Below are 11,958 nucleotides of genomic sequence, written 5' to 3'. Positions count from 1 at the left end.
ATTCCAGTACACACCTGTGAAAATAACTCCCTAGCTGTCACTATGCTAAAATTATCATCTATCCTGATCTGGGCAACTATACAATATACTTCAGCCAAAGCTGACTTTTGATAATGCAGGCTGTTATGGGATACTTAGAATAAGAGAATTGGGTATAGTTAAGGCGTAGGCCAATTTAGGCTATGCTGTATTATTTGTGCTTAATATTATTTGCGCTTAATGCACACTAACGTATATATGGTGTGGATAATACATATTATTACCTAAATCATCTACCTGCCAGTTGGACTTGTATTTATAAGTCACTTAGGGCCAGGCCTTATAGATAATAAGGTGCCTGAAGATTAGAACGGAGCGAAAAATTGATTTTGGTTCAGTGGCTGACTCAAAAAAAGAGGAAAAAATTGGTTTGTTTGGAACCAAAATTGGATATTCGCCAGGCAGCTGGGTTGGGTCCCAGTACTGTAGCCATGTGTGCATTAAGCTTTCCCGGATCTCAGCAGGCTGCAGCATGGTTTCTGCTTTCTAACCCGTCATGGAAATGGAACGACATGACCCAGTTACCTTAGTCCCCGAGGACCAGTGCTGCTGCCCCAGATGCCCTAGTAGGTCAAGGACCCCCCCATCCCAAAGATCCACCCACGTAGGTGCTCTCAGTTTACAGTTCACTGCTCCAGGGGCAGATGAAAGATAAAGCAAACAGATGCACAGGCTTTGCGAAGGCCTCTAAACAGAATTACTCTTTACCTAGATTGAATGAGAAATACACTGTGTTGAACAAAACAGTAGAAAACTTACGCATATTTCCCTGCCTCAGTTTCCTCACCCATCTGGAGCATTCTTAGGACTTGGGCCAGAGTCCTTTATGGTACCTAGGATTCCCATTCCTGTAGCTTAGGATACAGGAGCCAGAACTTTAAAGATATTTAGGCACCTACTGAGACTTTCAGGAGCACCTAGGTGCCTAACTCCCATTTGTTGCAATGGGACCATAGATTCTCTCCATTTCATTTTATCCTAAATAAATTGGCTCACAGTGTCTGCATTCTCGTGCACAGCACAAATTCACTTAACCTTTTTCTCAGGGCCTCTTTTTCCTCCCAGTTTCTCAGGTGGTAAATGAGAGGATTGAGCAAGGGAGTCAGGACCATGTTGAAGACCGAGCCCACTTTGTTCAGGTCCCCCAGGGTATCATTGTTGGGTAAGACGTACACAATCGTCAGGGTCCCATAGAAAGCTGCAACCACCATGAGGTGAGAGGAGCAGATAGAAAAGGACTTCTGCTTCCCCGTGGCAGACGAGAGTCTCAGGATGGTGCCTATAATAGCAACAGACAACATAACAATTAACAGAATTGGGGGGAAAGTGAAAATCGAGCCGAATATGAAAGCTGTAAGTGCCATCAGAAGATGTCAGTTCTGGAGAGCTTTAACACAGGGCTGAGATCACAGAAGAAATGGTCCATTTCATTGGGGCCACAAAAAGTTAATTGTGATACGAACAATGCTGTTATGGTAAGAGCCAGAAATGCACTTAACCAAGAGCCAGCTGCAAGCAGGAGACCAAACCCTATTCATAAGGGTTACATAGTGCAGGAGTTTACACATTGCTAAATAATGATCATACCACATTGCTGCTAGATTCTTTAGCTCCAGAGAACCAAAGAAATACATTTGTACAATGCAGCCGTCAAAAGAAATAGTTCTGTCCCAAGTCAGGAGACTGGCCAGTATCCTCAGCAGGGTGGGCTAGGTGTAGCAAGTCTCCAAGCAGGACAATTTTCTAAGGAAGAAATACATGGGGGTGTGAAGTTGTTGATCACCCACAACCAGAGCAACAATGAGGATGTTCCTGGCCATCGTCACAAAGTCGCTAATGAAAACAGCAGGAAGAGAAGAATCTGCAGTTCAGGGAGATTTCCGAATCCCACGAGAATGAATTTTGTGATGGTGGCTTGATTTCCCCACTCAGTGTTTTCCACTGATTGCATCTAAAGGAGAGAAGAAAATCAATTAAATTTGTAACTAACATCTTCCATTTAATTCCAAAGATATTGAGATTCCCCTCTCTCCGCAATTTAGCTGCCCAGCAGTTGGGTCTAGCTTCTACTTGATCTAGCTTCTACTTCCAGCCTCTGGATGGAGTTAGACCTCTGTCTGCAAGATTGAAGAGCCCATTATTAAATATTTTCCCCCAAGTAGATACTTATAAACTGTAATCAAGTAACCCATTCACCGTCTCTTTGTGAAGATAAATAGATTGAGCTCCTTGAACCTTTCACTATAAGACATGTTTTCTAATCCTTTAATCATTCTTGTGGGTCTTCTCTGAACCCTTTCTACTTTATCAATATTCTTCTTGAATTGTGGACATCAAACCTGGACACTATATTCCAGCAGTGGTTACACCAGGGCCAAATACACAGGTAAAATAACCTCTCCTTTCTGACTTGACATTCCCCTGTTCATGCATCCCAGCATCACATTCGCTCCTGGGATGCATAAATAGCCCCACCCCCACTGTTCGATATGCATTTCTCCCTGACTGTACCATTGGTCATCTTATGACATAAATTCTGAAATTTGACATATCCCCAACGGTGGCCAGATCTAGTTGTTTCAGATGAAGCAACAAAAGACTCTAATTTACACCAGGTGTGCCAGAGGAAAATGAGCCCGATTCACTCCAGTGAAGTTACTCCTGATTTCCACCATGTGAGTGAGAAGAGATTCAGCTCCATTCCCTCTAATAAGGAGTCAGTAAAAAATAAGGCACAGGCTCCAGAGGGATTACACACAGTTTTTACTGCACATGCGTTTCCTTCAGTTTAAGTCAATGAAACCGATCTCTGTCATGAATTTTCATAAGAAAAGGTGCGTGAGGTAATATCTGTTATTGGACTGACTTCTTCTTCAGCTCTGTGTAAACTAGAAAGCTGGTTTCTCTCGCCAAAAAAGTTGGTCCAATACGAGATATCACCTCACCCACCTTGTCCCTCTAATACCCTGGGACCAGCACGGCTACAACACTACATACATTAATTTTCATAACAGTTACAGCTGTTGCATATGAAGGGTACATTAAAGACTATGCGATGCTCAGATACTATGGTGATTTTTTTTAACAGTGCACAATTGCACAGATGGGGGGAGGGCTGGCAGGGTCAGCTTCCTGTGAAGCATCAGGGATTGGCTACAACTAGAGATGGGACATGGAATGAGATGAGACAGAGCTATGAGGTGGTTCGGATAATCGTCTTTCTAGATGGCTGGCTGGTGGGTCTTGCTCATGTGTGCAGGGTCTTCAAATCACCAGATTTGGGATGGGGAAGAAATTTTTCCCCTAGTTCCTATTGGGCAGGGACCTTGAGGGTTTTCACCATCCTCTGCAGCGTAGGGATCCTGCTGGGATCACCTGGGCATACCTCAGCTAATCCATTCCATGCCATTGCAGGGACCTTGGTCACTGGTGGAACTTCACTCTCTCTGTTTCTGCCTGGGTTCAAACAGTTTAGTCTCCTGCAGCCTGAAAGGCTTTAGTCTTCCCAGTTTATATGGGTCGGCACCAAGCTTTGCCCAGGGATTCATGTCTACCCAGTTATTAAGATCAATAACACTCCTCTCAAGTCTGTGGAGAAGTTTTGCTACGTAGGACATATCCTGTCAGCCACAGTGCCATGAATGTCAATGGGGCCATAGCCCCACAAGCTTAAATTTATTACTGTGAAAAATTCCATCAGTTTTGTTCTTTGGAGCAGGAAGCATGTTTTTGTTCGCATCTGTACAGCGCCTAGAACAATGGGGTCCTGGTCCATGACCGGGGAGCTATTATAAGAAAAATTCAACTAATAAATGATAAAAATATAATATCTATGTCACTTAGGTGCTTTTGAAAATTGTACCCGAACACTGATCAAACACAGGGACTTAAGTCTTTTCAGATACAAGGGTGCGGAATACCAATTAATAGGAAATAGATTGAAAACAGAGATGGGAGAGGAATAAAGAAGTCACTGAGTGAGAAGGAGAGACTGAGGGCTCATCTACACACACAAATTGTACCACACCCATATTGTTAAAAGTGTAACATCCCCCTAGTGCAGATGCTATGGTACCAATATGATACCAATCAGGGGCAATAAGCTATACCAGTATACGATACCAGTATAAGACAGGCTCCTTTTCTTGATTTACCTGGTGCTAACTGCAACATTTAACCCTGTTATTTACAGCCCGAGGAACAGGGAGATAAAATGTGCTCTCAGGAAATCAACAGGAAGGAAAAGGTTCCCTCAGGCAAAATCTATGGTATGATATTGTTGTGTGCTGTGCTTGGGAAACTCTGGGAGTGGGGAAATTGTGCAGCTCCATCCTTGTCTTAAATAGGTAATATTCATGTCTAAACCACCTTCAGTGTTCTCCTCTCAGACAGGTGCAAATCATGCGTCTCTCCATTGAAGGATTATTTCTCCTTACGTTCACGGTCATGTAAATGTATAATATGTCGGTGAGACCATCACTGGAATTTTGTTCCCAGTCCTGGTGGCCCTACATTAAAAACCATGTTGAATAACTGGAATGGTTTCAGAGAAAGGTTAGAAGACTGATTCATGGTCTAGAAAACTGTCTCATGGCAGAGACGGAAGGAGCTATCTGTATTTTGCTTATTGAAGTGAAGGGTAAGTAATAACTTAATTACAGACTGGAAATAAGGCATAATTTTTAAGAGAGAGACTAATTAATCATGAAAACAATTTCCCAAAGGTTGTGGTGGATTCTCCATCATTGGCAAGTTTTAAAACAAGATTGGATTGGGGTTTTTTTAAGTTTTGCTCTAGTTCAAAAGGAATTATTTTGGGGGAAATTCTCTGGCCTGTTCTCTATAGGAGATTAGACCAGATGAGCAGAATGGTCCCTTCTGGCCTTAGAATCCGTGTATTATCTAAGGGGTGGGGTATCTCTCTGAAAAGTATCCTTATGTTCAGCTGAACGTGCTGGGTTATACTGAGGAGCCGCCAGCTGAGATTCTACGGATGGGATTGCCCTAAAGTCCCCACTGGCCTTAAAATGTTTGATTCTATGAAAAATTCACTCAAGTCAATAGTACAGATTCCCCTCTAATTTAAACCAATGTAAAACAAAAGCCATTCAGCAGAGGTAAAAATTCAAGCTCATGTTAACCTCATCTAGGTTAGAAGTGCCAAGCATTTTTATCACTTATGTATATCATGGGATTGCTGAAGTTTTGATGTATCTTAAAATGTCATTCAGTGGGATCGTAAACTCATTTCTTATGGAATAGTAATTTTCTGTGAAATTTTTAGCATACCTGTGTGTGCTATAAAATAATAAATAATGCTACTCAGAATAAAATAACTCTTTAAAACCTTAATTGTTCTTGCAATCTGGAGATACTCTCTGAATACACATAACATAATGTTTACCCATAAAGCCACCTTGGATTTTAAAGGGACCTATGGGAGTTAGAAGCCCAATTCTGAGAGATTTTCCATGGCAATTGGGCATCTAATTCCCTTTGGTTTCTTTGAACATCTCAGACATAAAGAATCATGAATTTCTGAATGTCTTCTTAAAGAAAATGGCATGGTTATTAATGAGTATGACTGAATGCTTAACTGGTACCATTCTTTTTATTAATTAGCTGGTTAGTGACTGTATATACTTGAATTCTCATAACTAGTCTACAGATAGACACTCCTATCCAGTCTAAGGGTATATAGTGATGAACAAACTAATATTGAGGAACAGGTCAGACGCCACCAAAAGTCATCAACGCTCCACCTATTGGCTTCACAGAGGTCCTAGGCCTGGAGCCGGAGCCATGGTTTTGACCTGTGTCCACTAGAAAATGGGCCAAAGCTACCAAATTGCCATCCCTTTTTACCAGCATTTAGACAGTAGCAAAATCACCTGGATTCATATCAGTGAAAAGCCCAGCTGACTGTTCTGAGCCCCTTGCAACATCCAGGGAATTTGGGATTTAAATAACTGAGGTATAAACACAACACAAGAATTCCTCGCTGGACTCTAAACTGTGTCTTCACTAATATATCCCACTGGTGATGGAGGGTTTGCAGTTAGGACCTTTGGGTATTAATTTACAGCAGCATAGATTGTGTCATGTCCTCTGAAATATTGCTAGTAAGTGGCAATGATTTTTCAATACTATGGGCCAAGTTGTTCCCTGGTGTAACTCCTCTCATTTCACTGTGGCTACACCAGGGTGTATCTGAAGCCGGGGTTTATCACTGAGATACTGGGCCAGGTTCTGATAATGGATACACGACTGGAGTAAGGGGAAATCGTTTGTAATTACACAAGTGTAACTGAAATGAGAATCTGGGCCATTGTACAAAAAGTTCTCCTGCATCTCAAACTAATGTGTGATTAAAATACTATTTTCAAAAGGAGAACACAGAAGCATTGCTACCCGTTATGCTTTCATTGTAACCAATCTGAGATGCCCATGGTCAAGAGGCACAGTTACTACGCAGACTGTAAAAACACACACACACACAGAGCTGGGGAGCTTTAATAGTATTTATTTGCCTAAAGATGCAGATAGGAATGAGTGAAATTTTCAAAAGCAGCAGGGGGCGAGATACAAAATATGGACTTTGGCTCTTAACTACTGTAGGTGCCTAAATCACAGAATCAGGCCCAAGAGGGTTCTCTAAACCTCCACTCAACTGCTCCCAAACACTGTAGGCAGCTAAACTCAACCAGCATCCTACTGTTTGCAGTCAAATTCCCGAGGGTGTCTCTGGGCATGCACACGGCAGCCTCAGACCAGACATCTGGACACATACATCCCAGAGTTCCCCCACCTAACTCACCCAAGGGGTCCCAGTTGGTAGGTGAGCTCATGCAAAAAGTTGGGGTGGAAGTAGGGACTCCCTTGTCACTTTTAGCCCAGTGGTTAGCGCACTCAGCTGGGATGTCAGCGATCCCTGTTCAAGTTCCTCCCCTGTTGGAGGGAGAAGAAGGGGGATTTGAACAAGGCTCTGCTACTTCTCAGGTGAGTCCCTCACCACTAGTCACTGGGATATTGCAGTGTGTGGGGTGCCCTCTATCACTCTGGTTGAAGCTGTTCTATGCTGGATAACTAATATTCCTAACTTCAGATATAACAATGACACATACGTAATAATTAGATAATCAGAATCAGTAAGTAATAACCTTTCCAATGATATCTCACAAGACCCATATTGCCTAAAACATGTCTTAGTTACTCCAAATTCATATTATAACATCTCCATGAAGAATATGGCGTGTAGTGTCACACACCCCATATGGCCCTGCATCAGGGGACAGCAGGAGGGTGGGTTGGATGATCAGGAGAACAATGGAAATCTAACCAGTTACAAGGAGAGCTGGAGAATGACGATATTTTTTGGTAAAAAAACAGGGCCCAAAAATTTGGAGGAAGAACGAAAATACCAGGGAGACTCAGTGCGATTTTATTTTTTAATTCTTTTTTTTTTTTGGTCAAATTTTCATGGTAAATATTTTTATGTGTATAGCATATTTCTGTCTGGGATGAGGGAAGATTGTGTGACAATATCTAGGCTGAAATTAGCAAAGTTGCCTAGTGATTTTCAGTGCTCATTTCCTATTCATAGTAATTCATCCCTTTCTTTTTTATTTGCGTTGGGGAGGGAAATCGGGTCTCATGAGCTATGAAAATTTTGGCCATACATCTTATGTTTGCATTTCATATATCTGTATTGATATCCATATTTATATCACTATTGATATAGATATTTTAATGTTGCCTTGACCCTGCAAAGATGTATGAACAGGCGGGAAATTTCACATGGCAGGACACGGAGACTCCCAGCCCTCCCCAGACTTTCATTTTTTGTTTACCCAGCTACAGATCTGCATAGAATACTGCCCAATCAAAGTTCTCCACTCACTGTGGAGGCAATATTTTTCACCTACTGTTCAGAGGCATAAATGAAAATGAAGGGTCCTAAAAAGTGGAGAATGACTTTCATTGGCTTCAGTGGGAGTGGAAGAGACCCAGAACCACCCAAAAGATGGTAAGCTCCTAGCAGAATTTGGACATAGTGTTCATGTATGGATGAATGAGCCAGAGTGCTTTACTGAAACGTGAGTTTGGAAAAAAAGCCCAATTTTTATAAAGAATGTTTCTTACAGTATGAAGTTTTGTATAAAGAAATGTCTATTAAATGTATGAAAGATGAATGCTCAAAAAGTAGCAGAGTAACAGGAAGAGAAAGAAAGAAAGAAAGAAAGAAAGAAAGAAAGAAAGAAAGAAAGAAAGAAAGAAAGAAAGGGGTAACCCTGCTATCAAGGACTGAAGTAAGAAACTATATCACCTCATCTCTATTTACTATATGCTAAAATTGATACTTGTACATTCTATGCCTGTTTCACTAACATACTAGTTTAAGAATAGCTTTTCTTAGGGACTCTTTGACCTCCTTGTTTCTCAGGCTATAGATGACAGGGTTGATCATAGGAGTCAGGACTGTGTAGAAGACAGAGAATATTTTTTGTAGGACCTTGGGAGTGTTGGCTGTTGGAATTACATAGACAGTTAATACGGTCACATACAAAATTGCAAGCACAATGAGGTGAGAGGAACAGGTGGAAAATGCCTTTTGCCTCCCGATGCTGGAAGGGATTCTCAGGATGGTGGTGATGATACAAATGTAGGATGTCAGAGTCAGAAGAAAGGGCACAAATGTCCCTATGACAGCGATAATAAATGTCAACAGTTCCAGAGTCTGGGTGTCAACACAGGACAGCTTTATCATAGGTGAAAAATCACAAAAGAAATGGTCAATTTCTTTGGAATCACAGAACGTTAATTGGAAGAAGAAAATATTTACTATGGTGCAGAGCAGTAAGCTACTTATCCAGGACCCTGCCACAAGCTGCCAACAAACCCTGCCATTCATCAGAGTAGCATAACGGAGTGGATTGCATATCGCTAAATACCGATCATAAGACATTGCCGTGAGCAGCAGATTTTCTGTATTTGTCAGCATACCAAAGAAATATAATTGCACAATGCAGCCCTTAACAGAAATGGTTCTGTCCCCAGTCAGGAGACTGGCCAGCAGCCTGGGCAGGATGGCGGAGGTGTAGCAGATCTCCAGGCAGGACAAGTTCCCCAGTAAAAAGTACATGGGGATGTGAAGTTGCTGATCAGCCACAACTAGTGCAACGAAGAGGATGTTTCCGGAGACAGTCACAATGTAGATCACTAGAAACACGAGGAAGAGAAGGGTCTGCAGTTCAGGAACATTCCCAAATCCTAAGAGGATGAATTCCACAATGGGTGTTTGATTTCTTACTTCTGCTTTCTCCATAATATGTACCTAGAAACAGAAGACCATTAAATATTGATCGAGTGCACGCAGTCAGGTTGTGCTGTCGGTTACACTGGCAGAAACCTGGAGTAGGTAACCTTGTAACACTGCATGTCTCCACTGGAAAGTGAAGTTGTCAAAAAACCAGAGGGAAGACTCCTATCCTTAAGAGGTTCAGCTTCCAATATAGCTGAAATAAGAGCATGGAACCCTACTGAATTAGGGAAACGTCCCATCTAACTCCCTTGGCTCTCTTCAACTTTCATAGAATCATAGAATCATAGAATATCAGGGTTGGAAGGGACCCCAGAAGGTCATCTAGTCCAACCCCCTGCTCGAAGCAGGACCAATTCCCAGTTAAATCATCCCAGCCAGGGCTTTGTCAAGCCTGACCTTAAAAACCTCTAAGGAAGGAGATTCTACCACCTCCCTAGGTAGCGCATTCCAGTGTTTCACCACCCTCTTAGTGAAAAAGTTTTTCCTAATATCCAATCTAAACCTCCCCCACTGCAGCTTGAGACCATTACTCCTCGTTCTGTCATCTGCTACCATTGAGAACAGTCTAGAGCCATCCTCTTTGGAACCCCCTTTCAGGTAGTTGAAAGCAGCTATCAAATCCCCCCTCATTCTTCTCTTCTGCAGGCTAAACAATCCCAGCTCCCTCAGCCTCTCCTCATAACTCATGTGTTCCAGACCCCTAATCATTTTTGTTGCCCTTCGCTGGACTCTCTCCAATTTATCCACATCCTTCTTGAAGTGTGGAGCCCAAAACTGGACACAGTACTCCAGATGAGGCCTCACCAATGTTGAATAGAGGGGAGCGATCACGTCCCTCGATCTGCTCGCTATGCCCCTACTTATACATCCCAAAATGCCATTGGCCTTCTTGGCAACAAGGGAACACTGCTGACTCATATCCAGCTTCTCGTCCACTGTCACCCCTAGGTCCTTTTCTGCAGAACTGCTGCCTAGCCATTCGGTCCCTAGTCTGTAGCTGTGCATTGGGTTCTTCCGTCCTAAGTGCAGGACCCTGCACTTATCCTTATTGAACCTCATCAGATTTCTTTTGGCCCAATCCTCAAATTTGTCTAGGTCTTTCTGTATCCTATCCCTCCCCTCCAGCGTATCTACCACTCCTCCCAGTTTAGTATCATCTGCAAATTTGCTGAGAGTGCAATCCACACCATCCTCCAGATCATTTATGAAGATATTGAACAAAACCGGCCCCAGGACCGACCCTTGGGGCACTCCACTTGATACCGGCTGCCAACTAGACATGGAGCCATTGATAACTACCCGTTGAGCCCGACAATCTAGCCAGCTTTCTACCCACCTTGTAGTGCATTCATCCAGCCCATACTTCCTTAACTTGCTGACAAGAATACTGTGGGAGACCGTGTCAAAAGCTTTGCTAAAGTCAAGAAACAATACATCCACTGCTTTCCCTTCATCCACAGAACCAGTAATCTCATCATAAAAGGCGATTAGATTAGTCAGGCATGACCTTCCCTTGGTGAATCCATGCTGGCTGTTCCTGATCACTTTCCTCTCATGCAAGTGCTTCAGGATTGATTCTTTGAGGACCTGCTCCATGATTTTTCCAGGGACTGAGGTGAGGCTGACTGGCCTGTAGTTCCCAGGATCCTCCTTCTTCCCTTTTTTAAAGATTGGCACTACATTAGCCTTTTTCCAGTCATCCGGGACTTCCCCGGTTCGCCACGAGTTTTCAAAGATAATGGCCAATGGCTCTGCAATCACAGCCGCCAATTCCTTTAGCACTCTCGGATGCAACTCGGATGCAACTTTAAATACTTTTAGGCTGGGATTTTGAAATATCTTTATCATAGCAGTCTCACATCAAGAAATCTAGAAGACATAACAAAAGATCAATAGATTGGAAATGAAAGATATTTAGAGTTCAACCATGGGTACGTCTCCCCAGCAGCTGGGAGGTGTAATTCCCACCTTGGGTAGACACACATGCACAAGCTTTGATCAAGCTGGCAGGATAAAACAAGCAGTGAGAACATGGCAGCACATGCAGCCCTTTGGGATGGCTACCTGTGTACGTAGCTGGGATCTCAGATGGGATTGGGCTCGGGCAGCTAGTCTGTGCTGCCAAGGCTACACTGCTATTTTCAGCTCAATAGCTCAATCAAAGATTGTGTGTGTAGGTCTACCAGAGCAGGGAATTACACTGCCTAGATGCAGTGTAGACATTCCCCATAAGACAGATACTGAAACACTAAGGAGGCTGTGGTCTGTATGAAGGTCTATCCAGCTGTTCTCTATCCCAGCAGATGCAAATTTTAATTTGCATCAGTTGATAGATGCAGCTGAGAAACAGACAAAGACACAAACAAACCCTAAACACAGACTGTGGGCCGTTTCCTGATCTCAGTTACACCAGGGTAAATTGCATCCGCTTCATGTGGATTTACACAAGTGCAACTGAGATCGGAATCCAACCCCATATAAAGAAATGTAAGTGAGGTAAAAATGAAAACTCATTAAGAGAGAAATAAGAGAGTCATTTTTATCCAGAAGGGAGAATGTGCCTGGAGAAAAATGAAAAATGGGAGAAAAAAGGAAGA

At 42.7% G+C, this 11,958-nt stretch overlaps 1 protein-coding gene across 1 annotated transcript; it reads right to left on the bottom strand.

The window, feature by feature from the left end:
• Window positions 1-1,031: 1,031 nt before the first annotated feature.
• Window positions 1,032-9,367, bottom strand: LOC142068876 (olfactory receptor 6C75-like). The gene is made up of 2 exons (XM_075119002.1): window positions 8,428-9,367; window positions 1,032-1,318 (listed from the first exon to the last, which is right to left on the bottom strand). The coding sequence occupies exons 1-2, from the start codon at window positions 9,362-9,364 to the stop codon at window positions 1,032-1,034; spliced, it is 1,224 nt and encodes a 407-aa protein (XP_074975103.1). The 5' UTR covers window positions 9,365-9,367.
• Window positions 9,368-11,958: the final 2,591 nt, after the last annotated feature.

The sequence above is a fragment of the Caretta caretta genome, chromosome 13 (assembly GCF_965140235.1).
Source record: "Caretta caretta isolate rCarCar2 chromosome 13, rCarCar1.hap1, whole genome shotgun sequence".
NCBI classification, from domain to species: Eukaryota; Metazoa; Chordata; order Testudines; family Cheloniidae; genus Caretta; species Caretta caretta.
The sequence above is the reverse complement of the archived record's forward strand: the minus strand, read 5'-3'. Positions and strand labels throughout refer to the sequence as shown.